The sequence below is a fragment of the Mastomys coucha genome, unplaced genomic scaffold (assembly GCF_008632895.1).
Source record: "Mastomys coucha isolate ucsf_1 unplaced genomic scaffold, UCSF_Mcou_1 pScaffold6, whole genome shotgun sequence".
NCBI classification, from domain to species: domain Eukaryota; kingdom Metazoa; phylum Chordata; class Mammalia; order Rodentia; family Muridae; genus Mastomys; species Mastomys coucha.
Window position 1 is genome coordinate 16,038,887 of NW_022196912.1, and position 13,916 is coordinate 16,052,802.

The 13,916-nt window shown below is 42.8% G+C and overlaps 1 protein-coding gene across 3 annotated transcripts in view; it reads left to right on the plus strand.

Moving 5' to 3' along the window:
• Positions 1–1,855: 1,855 nt before the first annotated feature.
• Positions 1,856–13,916, plus strand: part of Fez2 (fasciculation and elongation protein zeta 2) — a 39,886-nt gene continuing 27,825 nt past the window's right edge. For 2 of the 3 annotated variants that reach the window (XM_031355757.1, XM_031355758.1), the window contains exons 1-2: positions 1,856–2,173; positions 6,895–7,003. In XM_031355757.1, the coding sequence (XP_031211617.1) occupies positions 1,923–2,173; positions 6,895–7,003 (360 nt within the window). In that variant the 5' untranslated portion in view covers positions 1,856–1,922. The remainder of the gene's footprint in view (positions 2,174–6,894; positions 7,004–13,916) is intronic. The other variant, XM_031355759.1, reaches the window with a different exon arrangement.

Here is a 13,916-nt window from a genome sequence, read left to right on the forward strand (position 1 = left end):
CCCCCACTGTTAGGAGTCCAATAAGAACAAACTACACAGCCACAGTACATAAGCAGAGGACCTAGCACAGACTCAGGCAGGCTCCATGGTTGCTGCTTCACGCTCTCTGAATACTCAGTATTTCCTTTCTTTTGTTTGTTATTTTCAGATTAATTATATGTTTAGGTGATTTACATGTTAAATGATATACTTTTTAAAAAGTTTTCACTGTGATGGGTGTTATGTAGAAATTTTACTGCACTGTACAACTGAGATGTTTTCGTTGTCAGTGTTTATGTGAGCACATTACTTAAGTGCCATAAAGCTGTTTTTCTATCTTCTCTAGTTTTGAATCAAGTGCTTGAAATTATTTTTCTCAGCTAACTTTTCTTTCTTTTTAAATGTAGTTTAAATTAAAACTTTACAAAAATCTTTTCCCTCTCCGGTCCCCGGCCCCTAAATTCATGGCCTAATTTTCTTTAATTATCACTGGTACATATACAAACTGACTTTTCTTAATCTATCAAATGGGGAAACTCCTTTACACACGATCATTTTCATAAAGGTCTCTAGGAGCTGGTAGGAAGTAAAATAGGTATAAAACAAATAAGTTCGAATGAGCCAATTCACAAAATTAGGCTCTGTGGCCTGATAAAGGAGACGGGCTTCCTCCTCAGGGGCCTCTGCTGGACTGTGCAAACCTGAAGCTGTCACTGTCTTCCCCAGACTGGTGGCAGTGTAGGAAGCTAGAAGTTAGCTGAAGGGGAGGAGCTGAAGGAAGGAGAACAAGTGCTGACAGGAAATACTGTGTGAGGGGGCAAGGGAACAGAAACTTGAAACTGGATAGTTTCTAAGAAAGGCTGAGTCAAAAGAGTCTAAAGAAAGGGTGGGTGGAAGGACATAGTGCCACAGCATGGGCAGAAATGGGTCTCCTATTCAACGGCTTTCTACACTCTACCATTTAACACTTCCCTTTGCCTGAGGAGGGGCAGGTATTGTTTGCAAGGCAGTTATTGGGCATTTTGTATTTAATTATATATAAAACAAGCCCACTGGATGGAGTTGCCCAATAAATTTTTATACAACTCCTGAGTATATGCGTATATAAAACATTTTATAATATATTATTGAAGGATGTTTTACCCACCTGAATGACACATTTGAAGAAATAATGGTTTTGTCTATTACTGGGCACTTACTGCATCTACCTACTTTCCTTGATTTTTTTGTAGTAGTTAAATGCATGTAACAAAACTATAATCCTAGCCACTTTCAGGGTATAGTGTATACCGCAAACAACCATCACTACTCTCTACCTCCATAAATCATTTTATCTTGCAAATAAATAAATAAATAAATAAATAAATAAATAAATGAGAAGCTAGGTCCATGAAAAGAAAGCTTCCCATATCTCAGCCACACTTTTACAAGATTTAATTTTAACTAAAGTTTTAAAGCTACAGCTAGAGTGTATAGCCAGTAGGTGAGGTATTTATTGTTGAGGCATTTTCTAAGTACTTTGAGCGTATCCACTCACATGTGCTTTGCACGTGGGAGAGATGTATTTGTGGAATGAATTTCGGTACCGCGATAAACATTTCCCAGTAACTCTTGTCAATCTAGATGGAGTGTTAGGAATGTTCCCATGGGGCAAAAAGCTGACAGTAGGTTTAAAGAAGTCTTCCTTTTAGCCACTTTTAGACAGGGGCGCTGAGGGAAGTTGTTCCTCCTAAATGATCAAGAACATAGGAAGTGACTCAACCTCCAGAAGACTCAGGAAATGAAGACTTTAAAAGTCAGCTTGGGCAGCTTGGGTCTAGCTCACCCAAGAGCTGGAGGGCAAGGGGCGTGGCTCCCAGTGGGCGGCACCGTGGGGGCGGGGTCTGAAAGCGACAGGGCGTGGCCGTCTGGCCGGGGCGGGGCGCACGCCGGCAGCGGGCGTGATGGCGGCGGACGGCGACTGGCAGGATTTCTATGAGTTCCAGGAGCCGGCCGGGAATGTCCAGGACCAGGAGAACTGTAACGCGAGCCCGGAGGCTGGAGCGGGGGCACACGCGGGCGGCGACAGCTTCCCGGCGCTGGCTTCAAGCCTGGAGGAGAAGCTGAGCCTGTGCTTCCGCCCCACGTCGGATGCCGAGCCCCCGCGGGCTGCCGTGCGGCCCATCACGGAGTGCAGCCTCCTGCAAGGGGACGAGTGAGTGCGGGCCCCGGAGCGGGCGGGAGCGGCCCCTACCTCGCCCTGCCCCCGCCGCAGCCGGGAGTCCACACAGGCCCCGCCCCGCGCCCTCCTTCCTCCTGGGTCGCTCCGAGCCCCGCCCCGGGGCTGCCGGCCTGGCCCACTGGAGTTTAAATGCCCGCTGCCCTGCCTTCCCTTGAACCCTGTGTGCTTCCTTGTGGAGACCCTGCCTCCCGGGGCACGTGTGGGTCAGTTCATTCATTCAGCTCGCTTCTCTTAAAGCCCCTGCCATGGGCCTGACACTGGGGATACCAGAGTGGGCATTGCTCCTCTCAAGTAGGACACAAAGTGGGATGGGACATAGGTTGGTTAAACACTTGTTTTGGGAGTGTATTGAGTACTTGGATAGGTATTTGTACCGGATATGGGAATTTCAAAGGGGGATGTCCGAATCAAGATTTCCTAGAGAAAGCAAGCCGCAAACTGAATCCTAGTGGAGATCTGGGAGTTAGGTAGTGGTGCAGAGGTGTGAGGTTATAGAAGTCTGTTGGGCCCAGAAGAGCAAAGTGTCACAGAGGCAAAAAGTGAATGGCTTCCCTTACTAATGATATCTAATAATGTTTCCAGAGGACCAGTGCATAGCAGCAATCGCTCCAGTCTTCTCTGTGATTAGCTTCACTGAGGATATTCACAGGGGTTGATGAAAGCACTTTATTCAAACACTTTTAAATTCAACTATTGTTTATTTAAATGAGAGTTGTAATTATGAACTGTGGTTTTGCCGCAAAGACCAGCTAAAAGAATGGTGCAAGCCAGTGAGCTAGCGTGTTTTGTTTGCAGGGTGAGAGGAGGCCCTAAGGGTACAGGCACTCTTGGAAGGTGATAGGTAGGACTGGTTTCCAGAGCATGGCAGAGGTGGAGGGAGACCCTACACGTTAGTGAGGAGAATTAAAGCAACAACACTTTTATTACATCTTAATTTTGTGAGTACCTGTGTGATTGTAGATGGGTAAAGCAAGCCTGTCAAGCACATCATTGGAAGTCCACTTGTACAGTTAGTTCTTTTTCTACAGCCTGTCCCCAGGGTCATTGGTCTTGATACCTGGTACCTTTAGGCACCAAAACCATTCGAGGAATTCTTGAACTATGATAAGATTCATGGCATTAAAAAGTTTTAAGTTCTCAAGGAATTTATCAAGGAGATTTCTCAAGAAAGAGCAAAGAGAGAGGACGCGGGTAAACATGGGTGAATAGCTGTGTTCTAAGACCCTTCCATTTTATGCTCTCCCTTGCTCAAGGGCAGAGGAGGGCTAAGTATATGGTGGGAGTTTAAATGCAGAGATAAGCATGTGGTACACAACAAAAGGTGACTTTTGTAGAATTTTCCAAAGAGCAGATGGCTTTGGCTATGTGTAGATTTATATACTTGAATTAGTGAGACTTACTGCATATTCTGGATTTTAAATTTATATTTATGAGTACTTTACTTAAAACAGTTGAGTTTAGCTTGTACGAAGATTCTTAGAAGACCTATTTTTGGTTCAGCTGGACTTTCTGGAAAGTTTATTTTAGCCTGTGCTTCAAAGTTAGGTGGCTATAAAATCTAAACTATTTTGTTGCTTTTCCTGTTTTGTCTCTTGCAGCACAGGCTGGACTTGAACATACTATGCAGTTCAGGCTGACCTTGAACTCCTGATCTTCCAGCTATCCTTCATGTGCTAGAATTACATGCAGAAGCCACAAAGCCTGGTTATATTTTATTACCCTTTTCCTTCCATTTGGAGGTAGAGTCTCATGTAGCTCAGGCTAGCCTCAAACTCATTTTGTAGCTGAGGATGACCTTGAACCTCCAGTCTTTCTGCCTCTATCTCTTGAGTGCTGAGATTAAGGGTATGTACTAACACACCCAGTTTTATGTGGGGCTGGGACTTAATCCTAGGGCTCATGCATGTTAGGCAAGTATTTTAGCCTTTCCCCTTCATCTTTAGCCCCTGTTGCTCTTGATAATGGTCTTTAGTAGGTGGTGTGTTGGTGAGAGTGCATGTCTCTTGAATTGGGAATGTGTAAACAATCTTTTCAGAGCTAGGGATCACTTCTCCTGTGTCTGCTCTCTTGTATGCATTGCTTTGTAGGATCAACTCTAACCCATTTCATTGGTTAGAAAACCCCTTTGCCCATATGCTGCCATGACTTGGGTCTTTTACTTGACTCTCTTGAGCTTTGGTTTCAGTTTCTCTCCATATGGATTGTACTTATCTGCCCAAGGAGAGCCACTGTCCCTAGGACTTTGACTCCAGTAGGGAGCTCTCCTAGCAGCTGTTTATGACGAGGTGTAATATCTTATGATAAAGATGATGGCAGGGAGAGAGAGGCTTGTTTATTGCCCTCTTTTTTTATTTTTCTTGGAATCTGGAACCCACAGCTACTCCTTCTGGGAGAGATACTCTACTATCTTTATCTTCTAGCTTCTTTTAAGAAGGTGTGACCAACAGATAAAACAACCCTTCCGAACCTGGGACTCCTCACCTATTAGAATATTCTGTGATCTTGGCCAGGGTTGGCAGTGTTAGGTTTCCAACCTGGGACAAACGGCTGAGGTGACCGTTAACATACCAAAGTGGATACTGGCTGCCAGGCTCTCCCTGCGCCCCTCAGTCCATTCCAGGGCCCTCCTGGCTAGCATACCCTGCCCCTAACCCTGAACTCTCCAGGCCAGGAGCCGGGGCTGTTCTTCTCTATATAACCCAACCATTTTGGTTACCTGCTCTCTTTGGACCTTTGGACCTTCTGGCTGCTGCTGGACCCCTTCTCTCTTTCCCTCACTCATGACATGGCCCAGCTCAGGGTCATGCCGTCTCTGTAGTCGTCCTGATGTCTCTGTCCCTGCCTTTGCTCTCCCACGTATCTACAGTGAACCCCCTCTACCACACCTAGGAGCAGTCATGGTTCTTCCCCTTTTTATTTCTTCTTGTCATTCATTCACTTGTTAGTGTTTGAAAAGTTGAGACCCATGATGGTCAAACTCAGCAAGTAGACAGACAGCCTTGCTTCCAACTCTAGTTTCTTGATACTAGACAATATCAGGTTCCAACAGGGAGGCCATGTGAGTGAGCCCCGCAGAGGGGAGAGCTCTAGGGTGATAGACCCTGCTCTGTGGCTGATTTGGGTTTGGAAGCTACACATTGCTTGGGATGTTCTACTTCCAGCAGCTTCTATTCTTAAGCACAGGACCTCGTTTATTGAATCAAGTATGTTGCTTTTCCAGTTTTTACCTTACATTGTTATGTTTTAGCCCTTGCTAGGGTTGTTTGTATCCTGATTACTGACGGTCTTGTACAAATATTTCATGACTTATTACGTACATGTCACAAAATTCAACTTTAAGAAATATGACATGTTGTATAGTTTTCCACTAAGCACTCAGATATATGCTGCATAACTTCATTTACCTTAATTAAATATCAACTTATTGAGCTTTTTTCTTTTTCATAAAACAATGTCTTTGGCTGTGTTGATTGTTATTTTGGTACCCAAACCTGAATTTTATTGTGCAATTTGCTACCTCTGTTCACGGTGGTTTGTGATTTTCCTCAGTGTAGTTTGAGTTAATACTTAGATAGATAGAGCTAAATAAGGTGTTCCCTTCCTGTCTGAGCCTTATTTTGTGGTAGGGCAGGTGACATCCAGGCAGGTCAGGGAGAAGCAGGGTAGTTGCATTGACTGTACAACCTGCCTGTGCGTACGAGATCCCTCATTCTTACTGTGCCTCGGCCTCAGCCTCTCCTGTTACAATCAAATCAGATAGGAAATCTTTCTCTCGCTTTGAGACTAAATCCTTTCTCCAAAACATACAGCGTCTCTTTTTAAAGCATAGTGTATCATTTTGTGTTTCTGGAGACAGTACTGAGATTTCCCGCTTGTTGGCTCTTTACTGTAAAACCAGGATAGTGAAGTTTTATGCTTCTAATGTTGTTTTTGAGGATTAAATGAAGTCCTCCTCCACCCTCTCCATGTCCTTATGTCTCCTTCTATCTATCTATACTGCTTGTTTTTTTGTTTGTTTGATTTTGCTTTTTTATATTTAGTTACTTACTGTGTGTGTGTCTATGTGCTCTGTTGTTCTCTGTGTATGTGCCCTATAAACTTTGAATAGTACCCTGCATATACAACAATGGAAGCATTGGCAGCTGCCTTTAAGAGAGGCCTTTCTTCCTCCCTTCCTCCCTCCCTTCCTCCCTTCTTTCCTTCCTTCCTTCCTCCCTTCCTTTCTTCCTTCCTTCCTTCCTTCCTTCCTTCCTTCCTTCCTTCCTTCCTTCCTTCCTCCCTTCCTCCCTTTCTTCCTTCCTCCCTTCCTCCCTTCCTTCCTCCCTTCCTCCCTTCCTTCCTTCCTTCCTTCTTTCCTTCCTTCTTTCCTTCCTCCCTTTCTCCCTTTCTTCCTCCCTTCTTTCCTTCCTTCCTTCCTCCCTTCCTTCCTTCCTTCCTTCCTTCCTTCCTTCCTCCCTTCCTCCCTTCTTTCCTTCCTTCCTTCCTTCCTTTGTTTCTTTTTTATTTCACAAACAAGATGTTGTTGTCAGTCCAGTTGTATGATTTCTAATGACTCTACATTGGTTGATGTTTTTCTAAGAAACAATATACCTTCTATTTATTTTATTCTGAGTCCTTTTACTACGGTACTGGATTTTTAACTAAAGTTGTATGGAGTGGTACTTTTTACTGACTGCTTTTTTCTTCTGTTTAAGGATTTGGAATGCCCTGACAGATAATTATGGGAATGTCATGCCTGTAGACTGGAAGTCATCCCATACAAGGACCTTACATTTGCTTACTCTGAACCTCTCAGAGAAAGCGGTAAGTGAGGAGCTGGGCGAGAGTGACTGTGTTGCCAATGCTGATACTGGACAGTAGCATCTCTTAGTGCTAGCTTGTGGGGCTGCCTCTTATTGTCAAGTGCTTGGGCTAGCCCATTCTTGCTATCTTGTCTCCACTGCTGTCCCTTTGCTAGTACAGTCTGGCTGTCCTTCATGTGCTCCTTTTTTGCTTGGCTGCTAAATTCTGTTGCCACTGGTCTCCATTCCTTTCTGCTTATACAATGGAAATTGTGATATGATGAGATCCCTCAGAACCATACCCTCTATTTAATATATCGAGGTATTGGAATATCCTCAGGGAGTTAACTTTCCGTGATTTAGTGAAGCTGAGCATGACATACATTCTTGTGAATATTGAGGAACCATTAAAAGGCATTTCTATTCTTGATGTTTCATGCACATATATGAATGTGTACACTCTGGGTGTGTGTGTGTGTGTGTGTGTGTGTGTGTGTGTGTGTGTGTGTGTGTGTGTCTTTATCAGGAGTTTGGTTTCAGGTATTCCCCAGTCATCTTCTACCTTATTTTTAATAATAGGGTCTCTACTGAGTCTAGGACTCACTCATTCAGCTAGGCTGGCTGACCAGGAAGCCACCATCATCCTGTTTCTCTCTGCCCAGCACGATGACTTTTTGCCAGCACAGGGATTTAATGCCTGGCTTTTTATGTGGAAGCTGTGGATCTGAATTCAGGCTTGTGGCTCCCCACTTTGGCACCTAAATGCTCTTCCTGTTGCTGATTTTCGACTTTTTAAGCCATGTCCATCCTGATAATGCCAGATGAAGATACTGTAAGAACACAGTGCTTCAGTGGCTAGGGGGCCAGAAAAAAGGAAGAGGGAGATTTGAAATAGATGCTCAAAGAGTTAAATTTGTTTAAAGCTGGTAAGGAACATAGCCAAATTATTTAAATTTCTGTTTCACATTGTTTTAAATTCTTCAGCAGAGAACAATGTAAGGTCATGTCAGATCCCCTGGCACGATCTATTTCATTAAGTGCAATTGTGCGATCTAGACTGTAATGCTTTGGGCTGTCAGTAGGTTAAATAGTATTGTTAATGTCTCATGAAATGATTTTCTTAAATATCTGAGTTGGAAAAGCCGGCTGCTTTCAGTGTCTAGCGGAATATGGAATTCTGACTCTGTTTCCCAGAATTCTAGTGGATAACCAATCTTACCATTTGTTCCTGTCATTAACCCTTTAAGCTTTGCAGATTGACCTGACACACATTTACTATACGGGACCAGAGCTAAATAGCTTTTGTTCCAACTTCTGTTAATTTAGGGCCTAGCTGTCCTTTGGGGCTTTGTCCAAGTTCCCCTCCCTCGCTGAAGCTTCTTATTACTGTTTTAGCCTCTGCTGAGCTCATGGAATTACATAATTTTAGAGTTGACAGGATCTTTAAAGGACACTTAATCCAGCCTCTCAGATGGGAGAACCTCCACCTACAGCCTCCCTGGCAGACAGACAGATCCCCGCCTAGATTCTTGCTGGGAAGAGAGCACACTCCTGGGGAGAGATTGGAGACCCCTGTGGAGATGTGGACCTTTACAGGACTTCTTTCCTGCCCTGCAGAGTCTAGCCCTGAGGACTCCTGGGACCACAGGGAGCTAGTCCCCACAGCTCCTTGTGTGCCTTTCAAATCACCACTGTGCTTCTTACTAATCCTGTTTCTGTGTCTGTCATTAGATTGTAACTTCCTAGTAACTGTCTCTGCCTGGCCCTTGGTGAGTGCAATGTTGTCCATTTGTGGAGAAAATAAACGAGTGAATTACCTTATTTTGAGACTGTATAATCAGAGTTCATAATGGAGATTTGCCTTGTTTTAATTTTTTTTTTTTGTATTGAAAGGATGCATGAGTGTATTTTCCCGTTAACATTTCTAAAAAGGAACATAAAACAGTTCATTTTGTAAAGGGAGCACAGCAGCACAGGAGCCAAGCACTCTGATCCAACTCCACTGAATAAAATATATCTTGTATTGTTCTTGCTCTGTAACGCTAGTCATTTTTGTGTTCCTTTGGCTGTTGTTTTTAATGCCAGGGAAATGCTATAGCCATGCTAGTGACTAGTTAAGCCTCACCATTTAGTATGAATACTGAATGTAAAAGCTTTACCTGGAAAGACAAGTGGTAGTCATTCACGTATCTTGCTGTGGCTATTCCACTGTTAAACAAAACTGAATTAGAACTTCGTTCCCCAGAAAGATCACTGGATGCATGGAGTTCCTGAGGAACAAATAGACAAGAAGTACATCAGAGTACTTATGCTGCTCTTTGGCAAAGTGCTATTATTTAGGTGTAGTGCAATATTCTTTCCATGACGGAGTAATGTGAAATTTACCTTTTGGAAGCACTCTTTAGATTATACTAGTTATAAAATGGGCTCTATAAGGACATTTTCCCACCTTTAAGAGTGAGAAATTTGTTTTTTTTTGTTTTGTTTTGATTTTATACTAAAAGCAATAGTCAGGAAAACAAAAGTTAGATTTAATTATATTTCATTTTCTTTCATTGACAGTCACGACATGCATTTCTGTATTTGTTGGGTCTTTTTTAGAGACTGGCATATTCCACATTCTTACATGGGCATAGTTTTTTCATCTGCTGTGTATGCAGATTAAGGCAGGGAACCAGTAGGATCAGCTCTGTGTCTAACCCTGGGCACCGGAGGAGTGAAGGAATGCTTGGCTCCAAAAGGCACATTGTGCCTGATGGGAGGGTGACTAATGAACTCATGTCAGCCAAAGTTAGCTTTCAAAGGCCTAAGCGCTTTCTGCGCTGGTGTACTTCATCTCTGTGGGGAGTGGGCCTGGTTCCCTCTCTGGAAAGTTGATCTGGGATCATTATTTCTGTTGTCATGGAAATTTGGTAATGTGGTGTTGATGTGTTTGAAACCTGTTCTCAATGAGTTTTCTTCCTCAGTGTGCTTGTGCGATGGAATGCTTCTCTAATGCTTCTCTGTTGTTTTGGCTTAGGGTCCCTGCTGTGAGTCTTCCCATTCCTTCTTGGGCAGAAGAGGATTGCTATCCTCTCTTCCTCCTCCATCCTCTTCCTCTCTGGACCAGGTATCACATAGCCCAGGTTGGCATTGAACTTGCCACGTAGCTGAGGATGATGTTGAATTGCTAGTCCTTCTGTCTCTGCCTCCCAAGTGCTGGGATTGGAGGTGTACACCACTATGCATGGTACAAGAGGAAGTTTTTCTAGCACATCTTGATATCTTTAAGAGTAGAAAGAGAAAGACTATGATAATGTATTCCTTAACAGTAATTTTAAAATTAAAACTTAATTTAATATTTAAGCCAGAGAAGAAATATAAAACGAAGTTCTGGTGTTCAAGGTACAACAAGGAAGATTGATGGGGCAGATGACTTTGAAGTGTAAAATTCTAGTGATAACTTACAGACCGTGTGTGTCATCTTATGCTCTTATGATCAAGTTACGACCTTCCACTTCACCTTTGTTTCTGTGGCTTTGGAATCTAGCATCCTCTCATGAAGAGCCTAGTCTTTGACCTTTCTCTTACTGAATTTTTTTTTTTTTGTTTCCCCTCCATCCCCCACCCAAGACATGATTTTCCTGTGTAGCTCTGGCTGTCCTGGAACTCACTCTGTATAGAACAGGCTGCCCTCAAACTCAGAGGTCTGCCTACTTCAGCCTCCCAAGTGTTGGAATTAAAGGCATGTACCATCACTGCCTGCTTCCTGAAATTACATCCATAAAGACAAAACTGTCATCATTTAGGAGCTGGCACTATGGGGCTGAGGTAGCTCCTGTCCTTCATCCTGGGTGTCTGTGCCACATCCAGCACCTTCAGCTGCAACCTTTTCACTCAGTCTCATTTTCACTGTTAGACTTTGTGCACTGACCTTCCCAGAGGATGAAGTGGCTCTTACTGATCACCCGCAGACTCTAACCCCCACACAGCCTTTCCCTCCTCCTGTCCTCCTAGCGTGATCCTGTCAGAATCCCTGGTTAAGTTCATCTTGACATTTCTGTGTGTGCCATAGTGAGTTATAGCCACTTGTCAGTCAGCCGTACAGGGACACAAACAGAACTTGAATAATGAAATGTGCTAAATGTGTCCCAGTCCTTGAGTAATGTGCTAGCTGGACCCCGGCTTCTGAAGCTGTGGGTCAGACTCCAAGGGGTACTGGCTGAGTGTGGGGATTGAAAGCAGTCTGGCTACAGCTTCTGAACACACACAGAAGCAGTTAGCTGCTTCGGGATCATTCACTCACTGCACCCTGTGACTTCATTACAGCCTTGTTTCGGAACACACAGCGTATGCACTTTGCCCTGCAAATACCACCAAGTATTTACTAACACCACCTGAATCTCCTTGGCTCAGGTTGGAGACTGTTGTAGTAAGACACACTGTAACGCTTTCACTGCCGCATGCAGTTGTCTATTCTTAAAGAAACATAATGTTTGATCACAGAAACCAAGCATGGAATATTTTCCTGTTCTCATCTCAGCTGTGCAGGTGTCGCCTCAGTGTATCTTTGGGTTATAATGCGTTAGAATCTTACACTTTAATGACTCTTGTTTGAGTTGCTGGCTTGAATTCCAGCAAACATTGTTTCATGAATTTGGCTTAGGATTAGGACAGGGTTTCCAGTACTCTCTGACATGGCCCCACACATACTTTTGCTATTTTGTACTGTATACTTGGCATTCTTAGCATTGAGGGTTATAAAATCAAAGTCCTGAGCAAAGCCGAAAAGTGTTGAAGATATTTTAGGTCTTAGGTTATCCAATTTTTACACAAGATTTAATTGATTATGTAAAAACAAATACGTATCTTTGCCACACTAGTATGTAAATTTGCTATTATTTTTAATAAGTAGAAAAATACATGCTTACTAAAAGAATTGTAAAATATATATTTTTAAATTTCTTTGTTTTATTGTCAGTAGATATTGATTTGTGTATTTATTTTATGTATACCTAGAGCCATGTAAAAATTTCTTGGGTCAAAAGAGGGTGGTGAATTTTTGGCCCTGAGAGGACTGACAGTGTCTTCTGCTGATTCTTGGTAACTATGCTGGGGCAGTTCCAGTGTGAGCCGGTCAGTCACTCTCTAGTTTCCCTTCCCACACACCCTCTGGGGAGTTCTCTTTCCTGTGTCATTGCAGAATGACCTTTACTCCTGCATTCTCTGACCTTGTGTTTGTTTCCTCTCCATTCTCCTGTGGGTATCTTTCTGAGAATAGGTGCAGAAAAGGTAAATTCTTTGAATACTGCACATCTAAAAATGGCTTTCTTTTTAGTTCCACCTAGTTGTTAAGTGGCTGGACATTACATTCCAGGATGGCTCTTTTTTTTTTTTTTTTTTTTTTTTTTTTTTTTTTTTTTTTTTTTTTTTAAACAGGAAAATTGCATTGATTGTTTTCTGGCATTAATTGCTGCTGTTCTAAATTCAAATGATATATTAATTCCTGATTCTTCTTCTTCTGCTATTTTGCTTTTGTCTTTTATATATGGTGTTCTGGAATTTCATGGTGTGTGCGTGTGTCTCTGTGTGTGTGTCCCTGTCCTCAGTGCCAGACCTTTCCTGGCCTGCGATGCTGTGAGAGGTAGAAAGAGGAGGTGCATTGTCCCTGCGGGTCTGCAGACAATTGCAGTCTGTGCTGACTGAAGACCTGGAGAGCAGCAGGTCTTCCCCACACTCCCATGGGAAATCAGCATGCCAGGGGCCCCTTCCTATGCCGTTTTCATTCACTGGCTTTATTCTGGCTGACATTCATCTGAAAGCTTCCGAACTCTTGTATAAGGAACTGGGAAGACTCTGGAGACCGGCATCCGCTCCATTGTATTCTACAGTTTAAATATATCCCATGTACTAGTAAATAGAATTGCTTTTCCAGATAAACCTCCCCTTCCCCCAGCACTGGGGGTTGAACCTAGGGCTTTAAGCAGGTGGGAGCTAGATTCCTAATTATTTTGTACTTTGCATTTTGAGACAGGATGTTACCAAGTTGCCTAGACAGGCTTTGAACTGAGATCCTCCTGTCTTAGCCTGTTGTTGGCTTTATAGGCCTGTGCCACCATGTCTGCCTAAAACTTGATAATTTAGTTATGCTAAAATATTTATAAATGGTTGAGTGTTATATATCCAAAATGCTTGTTTTAGATTTTGGATTTTTAAAAAAATTGGAATATTTGGGAGTATATAATGAGATTCAGAGCTGGTATTCAAGTGTAAATATGATTACAATATTGTTTTATTTATCTATATAGTCTGGTGGCATTTTTAGTATTTTTGGTGTACATGTGTTTTGAGCACAGCCTGTCACTGAGGTCATATGAGAATTTCCCCTGGTTATATCATGAAGGTGCTCCAAAAGCTTCTTATTTTGGAACATTTGGATATTAAAGATTTTTATTTACTTAAGTTTTAGATTACAGTTGCTTGGCCTTTCATATAATATTATATAATAATTGATTAATACATCACTTTAATGATATATCATGTGATATAATGGTATGGTTTCTTCTTTCATAGTCTTTCCTGTCTGCTTTGTTCTCATTGTGTGCTAATTCTTTTTAGAGAATCGAGTTCTAAGTCATGTGACAGTAGGTGAATAATTCATATCCAGTTACTTAGACTAGTTCCTTGATGCTGTTGAGTCTCTCCAGGTAGCTTTTGTAGTTGCTATTGATACGAAACTCCCAGTATTCTTACAGGGACTGTTTATATTGGGTTGGGTAGGTGTAAGAGAAACTGACTAGGCATGATGCAGCCCCCAGGCATGACTACAACTCCTGGATGGGCAGTACCTCAGACATGGCTACAGCTCCTGGATGAGCAGTACCTCACACATGGCTACAGCTCCTGGATGAGCAGTACCTCAGACATGGCTACAGCTCCTGGATGAGCAGTACCTC